At 40.5% G+C, this 12,640-nt stretch overlaps 1 protein-coding gene across 2 annotated transcripts in view; it reads left to right on the forward strand.

Annotated features, from left to right (window-relative positions):
- tsnare1 (T-SNARE Domain Containing 1) overlaps positions 1–12,640 on the forward strand; it is a 150,179-nt gene that overhangs the window by 110,330 nt on the left and 27,209 nt on the right. For both annotated transcript variants that reach the window (XM_059567091.1, XM_059567092.1), the window contains exon 10: positions 5,614–5,696. In XM_059567091.1, coding sequence (XP_059423074.1) covers positions 5,614–5,696 — 83 coding nt within the window. The remainder of the gene's footprint in view (positions 1–5,613; positions 5,697–12,640) is intronic.

Raw genomic sequence — 12,640 nt, forward strand, 5'->3', positions numbered from 1 at the left:
TGCAAATATTGCTAGATCTTGCAGGTTTTCATTTCACAACATTATAAAGATTAGGCCCTTTCTAACAAAGTATGCTACACAACTTATTTTCCAGGTTCTTGTCATTTGCACACTGTAGGCTGGACTACTGCAATGCTTTTCTGAATGGACTTCCATCATGCACAATCAAACCTCTACAAATGATTCAGAATGCAGCGGCATGACTGGTCTTCAATGAGCCCAAAAAAGCCCATGCAACACCTCTCATTATCTCCTTGCACTTGATACCAGTTGCGGCTCGCATCAAGTTCAAGACATTGATGCTTGCATATGGAACAGCCACAGGCTCAGCACCATCCTTCTTCCACTCACTACTACAAATCTATATCTCTTCCATCTTGTACCATCACAGAGAGGCTCAAAATCACTTTCCAGAACATTCTTGTTCACCATTCCTGGCTGGTGGAGCGATCTTCCCACCTCTGTCCGGAATGCTGAATCCCTGACAATTTTCAAGCGACAGCTGAAAACTCATCTTTTTCGACTCTACTTGACTTCATCCTAAATAATAATAATAAATAAACTGTATTTATCTTTATTTATTCCTTCCCTTTTTAGTTGGTACTTTTTTCAACAATGTCTGAAACTTGGTATTATGAGCACTTCCTGTGTCTTTTTGCTTTAGAAAAATCGCTTCATGTATTCCCCAATTGTAAGTCACTTTGAATAAAAGTGTCTGCAAAATAGCTTAATGTATCATATGGTGTTACGGATCACTCGGGAGACTGAGGAGTAACAGACAGAATGGTTTATTGAACAGACACAAGCAGAGGAGCAGGCTGTGTAGGGTGGAGTGAGGGATGGATCCGTGCAGGCTGGGTGAAGACCTCAGAGGAGGACGGTGAACCACACACACGCACACTGGGGATCTGGATCTTCGGAGAATCTCTGGAGAGAGGTAAGTAGAAGAAGAGTTAGTCCTTAGAGTTAGCATACAGGTAAGACCTTGTCGCGAATGAGACCGGACATCGATTGAGTGTGGGTGTGTGGTTTTTATGGTGCTGAGGTGATTGGGTGGTGATGAGGATCAGGTGGATGTGCTTAGTATTCCGGTGAGGGCATGCATAGTGATTGCGTGGAGGGGCAACCTGGCGTGTTTGGAACAGTACCCCCCTCCCCACGGCCCACTCCTGAGGGCCGAGGACACCGACGACGTGGTGGACGTCCTCTTCCCCTGGGAGCTGGTCGGTCAGGATGATTGGAGTGGAAGGTGTCGAGTAAGTTAGGATCCAGGATGTCGTTGCGTGGGACCCAGGAACGTTCCTCTGGACCGTATCCTTCCCAGTCCACTAGATATTCCAGTTGTCCACCACGCCGCCGGGAGTCCAGGATGTCACTCACTGCATAGGCTGCGCCGTCGTCTAGGAGGAGTGGGGGGGGGGCTTCCGTTTCGCCAGGTTCTGTGGAGGGAGAGACAGAAGGATGGTGAGGTTTAAAGAGAGACACTTGGAATGTGAGGTGAATCCGGTATTCAGGGGGTAACTGGAGTTTGTACGTGACCGGATTGATCTGCTGGATGATGGTGAATGGGCCAATGAATTTGGGACTTAGCTTGCGGCAGGGCAGACGCAGGCGGATGTCCCGGGTGGACAGCCAGACCTTCTGACCGGGTTGGTACGTTGGGGCCTCTGATCGGCGAAGGTCGGCTGTCATTCTACGTCTGTGTAAAGCCCGCTGGAGTTGGTGGTGTGCCGCGTCCCAGACCCTCACGCTCTCCCGGAACCAGTAGTCGATGGCGGGGACATCCGAGGGTTCACCTGACCAGGGGAATAGAGGTGGTTGGTAGTCGAGTAAGCACTGGAATGGAGTGAGTCCGGTGGTAGGTTGGCAAAGGGAGTTTTGTGCGTACTCGACCCACCCAAGGAACTGGTCAAGAATGCAGGTATTGTTATCTGAAGGAGGAAGATCGGTTATGAAGTCCACCCCTAGGTGTGACCATGGGTGATTGGGAATGGGCAGAGGATGGAGCTTGCCTGATGGAAGATGGCGAGGGCTTTTGGATATGGCGCAGCTTGTACATCCATTCACCTACCTCCTGACATCCGAGGCCATGTTGGGCCACCAGAAGCATTCCTTCAGCAACGAGAGGGTTTCATTGACCCCCGGGTGACCAGTGCCAAGCGATGTGTGAGCGGAGTGTATGAGTGGAGTGCGCCGTGTCCTGGGAATATACTGAAGTTCCTGTGGGCAACCCGGCGGGGTGTTGGTGGTAGGCTCGGTAGGAGGAAGGGTCTCAGTGGTCCAGGTAATAGGAGAGACGATGACTCTTTCTGGAAGAATGGTTTCCCGAGTTTCGGATTCTCTTCGGGGGCGTAACACCTGGAGAGCGCGTCAGCCTTAACATTTTTCACCCCTGGGCTGTATGAGATGGTGAAATGGAAGCGGGTGAAGAATAACGCCCAGCGGGCTTGTCTCGGACTTAATCTTTTGGCCACTCGAAGATACTCTAAGTTCTAATGATCTGTTAGGACCAGAAAGAGGTGTTTGGCTCCCTCCAACCAATGCCTCCATTCTTCCAAGGCCAGTATGATGGCCAACAGTTCCCGGTTGCCGATATCATAGTTGACCTCCGCCGGGTTGAGTTTCCGGGAGAAGAAGGCGCATGGGTGGAGGCGACTGGGATTCCCCTGCTGCTGAGAAAGGACTGCTCCCACTCCGGTGGTCGAGGCGTCGACTTCCACGATGAAGTGTCGGTCGGGATCGGGATGGACCAGGAGTGGGGCGGTCGTAAAGGCCTCCTTAAGGATGTGGAAGGCCTCTGTGGCGGCAGGAGTCCAGGAGAGAGATTTGGATTTGTTACGGAGGAGACTGGTGAGAGGGCTGGTGATGGTACTGAAGTTTTGTATAAACCGTCTATAGAAGTTGGCAAAGCCAAGGAACCGCTGTAACTCCTTGATGGTGGTTGGAGTGGGCCAATCTCTGACGGCGTTTACCTTCCCCTCGTCCATCCGGATGCCACTGCTGCTGATGTTGTATCCAAGGAACTGCACTGAGGGCTGATGGAAAGAGCATTTTTCGGCCTTGAGATACAGTTGGTAGGCCCTCAGGCATTGCAGGACCTCCGCAACGTGGCGTTGATGTTCTGCCAGGCTCCGGGAGTAGATGAGGATATCATCAACGTAGACTAGGACGAACTTGTGGAGGAATTCCCGAAGCACCTCGTGGATGAAGTCCTGGAATACGGAGGGGGCATTAAAAAGTCCATACTGCATCACGCAGTATTCATAGTGGCCTGTAGGGGTTATGAAGGCGGTCTTCCACTCGTCCCCCTCTCGTATCCGGATGAGGTTGTAGGCACTGCAGAGGTCCAACTTGGTGAACACAGTGGCACCACGGAGCTGTTCCAAGGCAGCTGGGACGAGGGGAAGTGGGTACCTGAACTTCACTGTTATATTTTTGAGATCCCGATAATCAATGCATGGTCTTAAAGCTCCGTCCTTTTTCTCCACAAAGAAGAAACTCGAAGCAGCAGGGGAGTACAATGGACGAATATAACCCTGAGCCAGCGCCTCCTTGATGTACTCCTCCATGGCCTTCTCCTCAGGAATGGATAGGGGGTATATCCTTCCTTTAGGCACTGGTTCACCCGGCAGCAGATCGATTGCACAGTCCCACGGCCGGTGTGGAGGCAGCTGTTTGTTCCATCTACTGGAGGCCGCTAGAGTCCTAAACTGAAGGGCATATTCATTGACAGACATTTTCCCCTGTTTGAGATTATACAGCTTCTCACCAATGGAAGAGTCCCAAGCTGGTCTGCCAAAAACTTAACGGAAATGGTCGATGAAGCTGGAATAAGACTGGATAACTGGGTTATTTTGAGTCCATATTGAATCTGCCCACAGTAGTGCTTTACCTTGCAGTTGAGAAATTACAAAGGCTACCTTAGATCTCTCAGTGGGGTACAAGTGCGGTTGCATCTCCAGGACCAGCATTGTAGGAGGAAACCGCTGCATTCCTCAGCCGCACCAGAGTAGGGCGCTGGCCGGGCCATGGGACTGGCATGAACGGAAGGTGAGGAAGTGCTGGCATCGTTGACGGAAGTGCTCGCTGGTGTTGGGGATGCAGTTGTAGCCGTGAGTGTCCTTCTGAGTGCATTAACCAGATCTTGAAAGGGGTCTGTGAGGCTCATGCTTGTGCCTGGCGGTGTTGGTCCGGTCTTCTGTTACGGATCACTCGGGAGGCTGAGGAGTAACAGACAGAATGGTTTATTGAACAGACACAAGCAGAGGAGCAGGTTGTGTAGGGTGGAGTGAGGGATGGATCCGTCCAGGCTGGGTGAAGACGTCAGAGGAGGAAGGTGAACCACACACACGCACACTGGGGATCTGGATCTTCGGAGAATCGCTGGAGAGAGGTAAGTAGAAGAAGAGTTAGTCCTTAGAGTTAGCATACAGGTAAGACCTTGTCGCGAACGAGACCGGACATCGATTGAGTGCGTGTGTGTGGTTTTTATGGTGCTGAGGTGATTGGGTGGTGATGAGGATCAGGTGGATGTGCTTAGTATTCCGGTGAGGGTGTGTGTAGTGATTGCGTGGAGGTGGAACCTGGCGTATTTGTAACATATGGCTACTTTTTTAATGTTTATTTTTATTAAATTAATCTTTATTGGATATTTTTTGATGAATCCTATAATTTCTATATTAATATTTATTTGTATAATTTTATCATATTGCTTTTTTTGGCCCTTAACAGTCTATGGTTTCTATGAATGTTGTTGTGTGGCATCTCTACTGAAAATAAATTAATAAATAAATAATTGCATGCAGGTTTAGAACAAAATGAGGGTAAATAATTGCTTTTTTTCTATTTATTTTTTATTATTGTCATGAACTTAACAACGTTTCAGTTAATAACAACTTAAACTTACAATATCATATGGCTACAAAATATTTTCATAGTAATAATAATAATAATTATTATTATTATTATTATTATTATTATGTTACTGATATTTTATTAAAGTGTTTATTTAATTATATGTCTATTTTGAATTAATTTATATTTTCATGTTATTATATTAATTTAATTATATTTTCTAATTTGTATTTAATTTGATAATTTTATATTGTTTCTTTTGGCCCTTAACAGTCCCTAATCCCTATGAATTATGTTGTTTTATGGCATCACTACGAAAAAATAATAGCATGTATATTTGGAACAAAATTAGGGTGAGTAAATAACCTACATTTTTTCCTGAAATCTTTCTTTCAACATGGTCTTTTATGATGATGTGTATAGGGAAGCACAAAATGCAGTGCAGCTTCAGTTTTTGGCAGCATCAACATTGGGCACTTTGCTCACTAATCTCTTTCTCCCTGGGAAAGGAGAACATGAATGAGAGTGGGTATGTTTATAAAGGTGCTTTGGTACACTGTGTGCTTGGTCAATCTTCTTTTTTGTGATCGTGTATGAGTGAGTCACACATTCTCTCATGAAGTTTAAGGTTTCATGTACATGGGCTGAAAATCATCTGGAAAAAGTCTGACAGAACATCCTGAACACACTGCAACATTTTGTACATCAAAACACGATGATGACAACAACAATAACAATGCTTGTTTTCTCTCTTTACAGACAGTATTGAAGATTACATTCAGACCACCTCATCACATGTTGAATCAGCCAATCAGGAGCTTGCAAAAGCCAGTCATTATCAGGTATGTTATTGACTTCTTGGAAAGCTATTGCTTTGATAGCTGCAATAAGGTACACAAAAAGCAGTTTGGTATGTAAACAGAGTATCTCTGTAACAGCCTATGAACACAATTATTGTAGCAGGTTTGTTTATTAGTTTCAGTTGAAATCACACAGTGAGATTTTCAACATGCTGTCATTCATTAGCTGCTCACTTCAGTAATCACCATTCACCAATTACCTGTTAAAATTTTAATTTGTCATTGATTGTTCACAAGTTCTGTTTGGGTATTAAATATTGTGTGTGTAGAAACAAAATGGCTGTATTACACCTTTGTTTACTCTGATGCCATGCATGTCACAGTTGACACAGTTAGTGGACTTTTTGTAATCAAAAAATGACTTTCATTCAAACTATTTATGTCATGATAACTCTTGGAGTGTTTAGTATGGTAATAGACACTGCAATGTTAATGTGTTTGGTCTTGGTGGAATAGATCTGCTATGCTGCTGCTGCTGCATACCAATGGAAGAGTCCCAAGCTGGTCTGCCGAAAACTTAACGGAAATGGTCGATGAAGCTGGAATAAGACTGGATAACTGGGTTATTTTGAGTCCATATTGAATCTGCCCACAGTAGTGCTTTACCTTGCAGTTGAGAAATTACAAAGGCTACCTTAGATATCTCAGTGGGGTACAAGTCCGGTTGCATCTCCAGGACCAGCGAGCATTGTAGGAGGAAACCGCTGCATTCCTCCGCCGCACCAGAGTAGGGCGCTGGCCGGGCCATGGGACTGGCGTGAACGGAAGGTGAGGAAGTGCTGGCATCGTTGATGGAAGTGCTCGCTGGTGTTGGGGATGCAGTTGTAGCCGTGAGTGTCCTTCGGAGTGCATTAACCAGATCTTAAAAGGGGTCCGTAAAGGGCTCATGCTTGTGCCTGGCGGTGTTGGTCCGGTCTTCTGTTACGGATCACTCGGGAGGCTGAGGAGTAACAGACAGAAGTTACTCCTTGTAAGTTAAACCTGCAGCAGATCAAGTCCTGAGAATTGATACTGCAGTGCAAATACATCCACAGTTATGCTGCTGTGAGCTTGTAAGAAATATTACTGCTGCACATAGGGCATATATGAAATAGTTCCTGTGTATAACTTGCATTAAATTACCCTGTAGCAAATCTATACAGGTGGAACTGGGGAAGGTGGAGGATTTCTGAAACACACTGCAACTACTACAGCAAGCACTAGCCAAGTATTTGAATGAGCTCCTTGGCTGCTGATGTAAAAAAAAAAGCTTCACCATGTGAATGATGATGTACTTATATCAGATTGAGTTAGAACCTGTCGGCTTGCACCATCTAGAGCAGGGATCAGCAACCTTTTCGGCATGACGTGCCATTTTTTATTTTTATGGTTAACCACTGTGCCAACACAGCCCCCCCCCCCCCCCCCCCCCCCACACACACACCCCGATATAATTCTGTATTTAAACGGTACATACACAATTTTTTATTATACGATAAAAAAAACGTTTTTCAACACAGACACACACACACACACAACACACACCACTCGCACACAGAGATCTGAGATCGTGCTGTGCAAAAAGTAGCATTCAGAGTGTTGTCACGCTACTTTTATTAATCGATACTGAATCACTACATTATATTTCTCAACAACAAAGGGGCAAAATCTCTTCATTGTCTGCAGAGAGAGAGTCTGCAAAGTTTGCACGTGTATCCATGCAAGTTAATTCTCACACTTTAATAGTATTTGTAGCTCCTAACAGGCTGTGTGACTATGAGAAGTTATTACATCAAACTGTACGTCATTATACAGTTTTCCTTATTGCTTGCGTGCCAGCGATTATCCCTCTGCGTGCCACTGTTGGCACGCGTGCCGTAGGTTGCCAACCCCTGATCTAGAGTTTTATGCCAGAACTTGGTATTTATTTCAAACCTATGTTCCTAGTGCCAAACTCAGCTATAACATGGTGGATCCATATGATTTTACAATTTTACTGATCAATGAACAATTTAAGACATATTTGATCTTAATTTTTGTCCCCTAAGAGGTGGAAAAGGTATTTTTCTACTAAATATATAACCCCTTTCACCAATCTACTGTCAAACACAGCGACAGCAAAAATCTTAAAGCGATCTTAAATAATGTAATAACAAAAGTGGAACTGGTACAGGATAATGAAAAAAAACCCTTCTGAAGCAAAGGGCTAAAAGGGTTAGTTCACCCAGAAATGAAAATTCTGTCATTAATTACTCACCCTCATGTCGTTCCAAACCCATAAGACCTTTGTTCATCTTCAGATCACAAATCAAGATATCTTCGATGAAATCCCATGCTTTCTGACCCTGCATAGACAGCAATGCAGCTTAGTCCATTACACATAAACAGTATTCTCATAGCTTCATAACATTATGGTTGAACCACTGATGTCACATATTTTATGTCCTTACTACCTTTCTGGGCCTTAAACATGTTAGTTGCATTGCTGTCTATGTATCATATTAAAAATATTTTAGAGCAGATGGTGTTTAATTGTGGCCTTTCACATAGTTCCTCTCTGGCATTCACAATTCTACCCGTTCACCGATTCCTATCCATGTGAATTTGTGTGTGGCAAAGCAAATGAATGTCCCAAATGGGTGCTTTAGCATTCCTCTCTTGGCCTTAGTTTTCTCGCCTCTTCCTTCCTCCACTTATAAGAGCGCAAGGGAGTAAATGAGTGAGTAGCAACAGCTTTTGGATTAATTGTCATTTCATTATCTCAAGGAGAGCTCAGCCGTGACCAAACTCACGCAGAGCAATTTAGCACTTCGCCAGTCCCGCTGCCGCCCACCCTGAGGAGAGGAGGGAAGCGCCTGGTTTAGGGTGCTACCCCGTTTCTTTTCGAAACATCTCCCATAAACCCATTCTGTTGAACATTACACTCACAAGTCAATTAAAAATAGCAAGTTATTTTCTTTCCATGGACCAAAATGTCAGTTAACCGAACACAGGAAATAGATGGAATCTATAATCAATCAAGCCAAAAGCGGTTCCTCTCCACCCATGGAAGGTCTGTAAGTGACAAGAATGATGTTGTATCAGCCCCATCAGAGTTCAATGGAGCATGATGGAACATGATTGTTCATTACCATGCTGCTGCTCCAAACTCTAAACTCAAATGAACAGACACTGAAGAGAGTTCACACCATAATACACAGACTCCAGACTTTATTTACCATTATTCATTTTCTCACTCTCTCCATTACAAGCCCATGTTTTGATGTGGAAAAGTACTTTACTGGGCACTCTTAACTAAGTGAATCTTTGGTTTATTCAGTTCAGAGCTAAGGTCAGTGTTTTACAATGATTATGTCCCTTTTCCTGTAAGTAGAAATATATATATATATATATTTCATTTCATTTCATTTATTTATTCTCTTTTCATGGTAATGCAACACGAAATACCACAACAACAATCCAACAAACACACAAAAATACATTCCATGACAAGAAGAACAGGAGTAAGATGAAGAAGAAAAAAAATCTTAGAAACTCCTACCCCATTCTTATATTAACCCTCTCAAGGCAGGCGTTGCTGATTTGCAACAGTTAAAAAGCTAAAAACCTCATTACTCCAGATACATATGTAAAAAAAACTTTACTAAAGGTTACTAAAGTTACTAAATTACTAAAACTTAATTTGAGCCTGAGAGGGTTAAGAAAGTTACAAATTTAGATGGCCTCACTGACATGACATAAAAAAACAAAAAAAACAATGATGCAATAATGACAACTCCAGCAACGAAAACAATGACGAAACCATCATTGTTGTTATAGTTTTAAAAATTTTCACATTCATCTTTGTAAAAATTAAATATGTTCTGTTTATACTTATATTTAAATTGAAGAATATTTGAACAACATTTTAAATCATTTTCTAGAAAATTCCATCTTTTCACACCAGAAACTGAAACACACATTTGTTTGAGGGTATTTCCAGCAAAAGGTTGTTTAAATCATTATTTCTTCTACTTGTCTCACTATTTACAGTAAAAAGGGTTTGCAATCCATGCGGTAACAGGCAGTGTTTTGCTTTATGAACAACTAATAAAGTTTGTAAAGAAACCAAGTCCTTCAATTTGAGTAGTCCTGACCTCAGAAACAGTCCTGTAGTATGTTCTCTTGGAGAACTCCATTAATTATTCTTAGAACCCTTTTTTGCAAAATAAATAAGGACATTAAATTAGTAAATTAAGAGTTTCCCCATACCTCCAAACAATACATCAAATATGGCAAAATAAAGGAACAATATAGGATTCTCATTGCCTTATAATTTAACATAAACTTTACTTTGCTCAAAACAGCAATGTTTTTACATATTTTAATTCTTACATAAGCTATGTGTGACTTCCATTTAAATTTTTCATCAATGAGTACTCCTAAAAACCTAAATTCTGACACTCTCTCAATAATTATTCCATTTAAAGTTAAACAAACATTATCAGGACCTTTTTGATTTGTAAACAACATAAATTTTGTTTTACTTAAGTTTAACGACAGTTTATTTTTATTGAACCATTTCTGAAGTAGGACCAATTCTTGTTCAATAGTTTTCATTAATATTTTTAAATTCTTCCCTGATACAAAAAAATTAGTATCGTCCGCAAAAAGAACAAAACTTAAAATCTTTGATTCGTCACAGAGGTCATTAAAATATAAAGTAAATAATTTAGGCCCCAGCACAGAGCCTTGAGGGACTCCACACTGTATTGTTATCAACTTAGATTCATGGCATATATACTCTACATATTGTTGTCTATTTTCTAAGTAACTAATAATCCAATTTAATACTACACCTCTAATTCAATATGTCTGTAATTTAGATATCAATATACCATGATCAAGAGTGTCGAAGGCATTTTTAAGGTCAATAAAAACTCCAACTGTTTGATTTTTATTCTCCAATTCTGTAGTAATGTCTTCTGTGTTTTTCATCAAAGCCATAGCTATTGAGCGGGTACTTCGAAACCCAAACTGATTATCATGTATCAAAGAATGTTTTTCAAGAAAATAATCAAATTTCTTAACAAAAAGCTTCTCCAGAATTTTTGAAAATTTACTGATAGAATGAACAATTTTGAATGACTCAGAATGAATTAATGACAAACTCATAAAGACTACATCTTACATGTCATTATACTCATATAAATAAGTATAAAAGTTTATTTAATTAATTAAATTAATGAATTAAATCATTATTATCAAATTTTACTGTTTTTTATTTTTATTTTTAAATAGAAGACTCTCATTCTCACCAAAGCAGCATTTATTTAATCGAAGAACTCCAATATTTTAAAATATTATTAACATTTAAAATAACAAATTTCTTTTTTAATATGTTTTAAAATGTAATTTACTCCTTTGATGACAAAGTAGGGCTGGACGATATGGCCAAAATTTATATCACAATATATTTCTTAATTTCAGTCTATACTATATAATTCCGATATGAACACTGTTACAAAAGCCTCATAAAAACTGCCAAGAACGGCCACAGCAGATGTCTGTGCCTACAAACGTATGAAAAATTAATTTGCCAAGTCTATTGAATCTACTCCTATAAAACTATATACTATTTCAGGGGGTAAAAATGGCACAAATAAATAAATGTTCACCTTTTATTTGTATTTAGTCTTCATACAAACAAGAAATGTGAAATCACTGTCCTATAAACATCTCATACTCACCTTATTAATATTAATATTAATATCTTTAACTTCAATCTATAGGCTAACATACACTACCAGTGAAAAGTTTTTGAACAGTAACATTTAAAAATATTTAAAACCCTGGTCACGGTGTGTTTCCCCCAGGTGACTAGCCTCCCCTTCAGCACACTCAGCCTTGAACCAACAAAGTAAAAAAAAAAAAGGAGAAATTAGTGAGTCCGGCACAAATAATCAAATAATCACTCAAGAAAAACAACAAAATTACAACTGAGTACCGAAAAGGCCAATTAATAGAGTAAAGTAGTGTCCTACTTCACTGGCAATAAGCCAGATCCACTTATAATTAGGTTTTAATTGGAGGACGCTACCAATTCGGCCTAAACCACTCATTTCGAATCATCGCTCCACATAAACACAAAAACAACAAATTGGAAGCACCAACATTATTTTCACATCACAAGAAACCAAACAATAAAAACAGCAGCATGACCCACAGTTGGCCATCGACTAAACTGTGGAAGACTGCAAAACAAAACAATAATCAGAAACACTTCAAACAACACATTGCCAAACAATTGTCATAAGCATAAGCCGAACTACATAAGCATAGGATGTTAGGATGTCTTCATAAATATTGTTTCACTAAAAGAAGAAACACTTAAGACTAACAATTTAAAACAACAGAAAATCAACACATAACAATACAACAGCCTGCATACCTACAACTTCCAACGAGTGCTTGACACGGCTCACCGAGGACTTAACAGGCACGGCTTCAACAACATCTTGCCAATATAAAAACAAACATAAACATTACTATAATAGGCTAAAACACACAACACACGTGTAGACCAGAAGAGGTACGGGTACGACAGATGCTACGTTCGAATGTTTCCTGCACAGACTTTTAAATAGCCTGACATTAATTATCCTCATTACTCACTCTCATAAAGGGACACCACTCGAAGAAGGGAAGCATATATATATATATATATATATATATATATATATATATATATATATATATATATATATATATATATATATATATATATATATATATTTGTAACAGTGTGAAAGTCACTTTTGATAGTATAAAAGGATGTGTATAAAAATTAAGAGAAAATACTGGGCTTTGAGGCCCTTGCCAAGGCAAGACACAAATAATAATAATTATTATTATTATTATTAATATTATTATTATTATTATCAAAAAAAACATTATAAAAGACTATT

Source organism: Carassius carassius, chromosome 15, assembly GCF_963082965.1.
Source record: "Carassius carassius chromosome 15, fCarCar2.1, whole genome shotgun sequence".
In the NCBI taxonomy this organism is placed as follows: domain Eukaryota; kingdom Metazoa; phylum Chordata; class Actinopteri; order Cypriniformes; family Cyprinidae; genus Carassius; species Carassius carassius.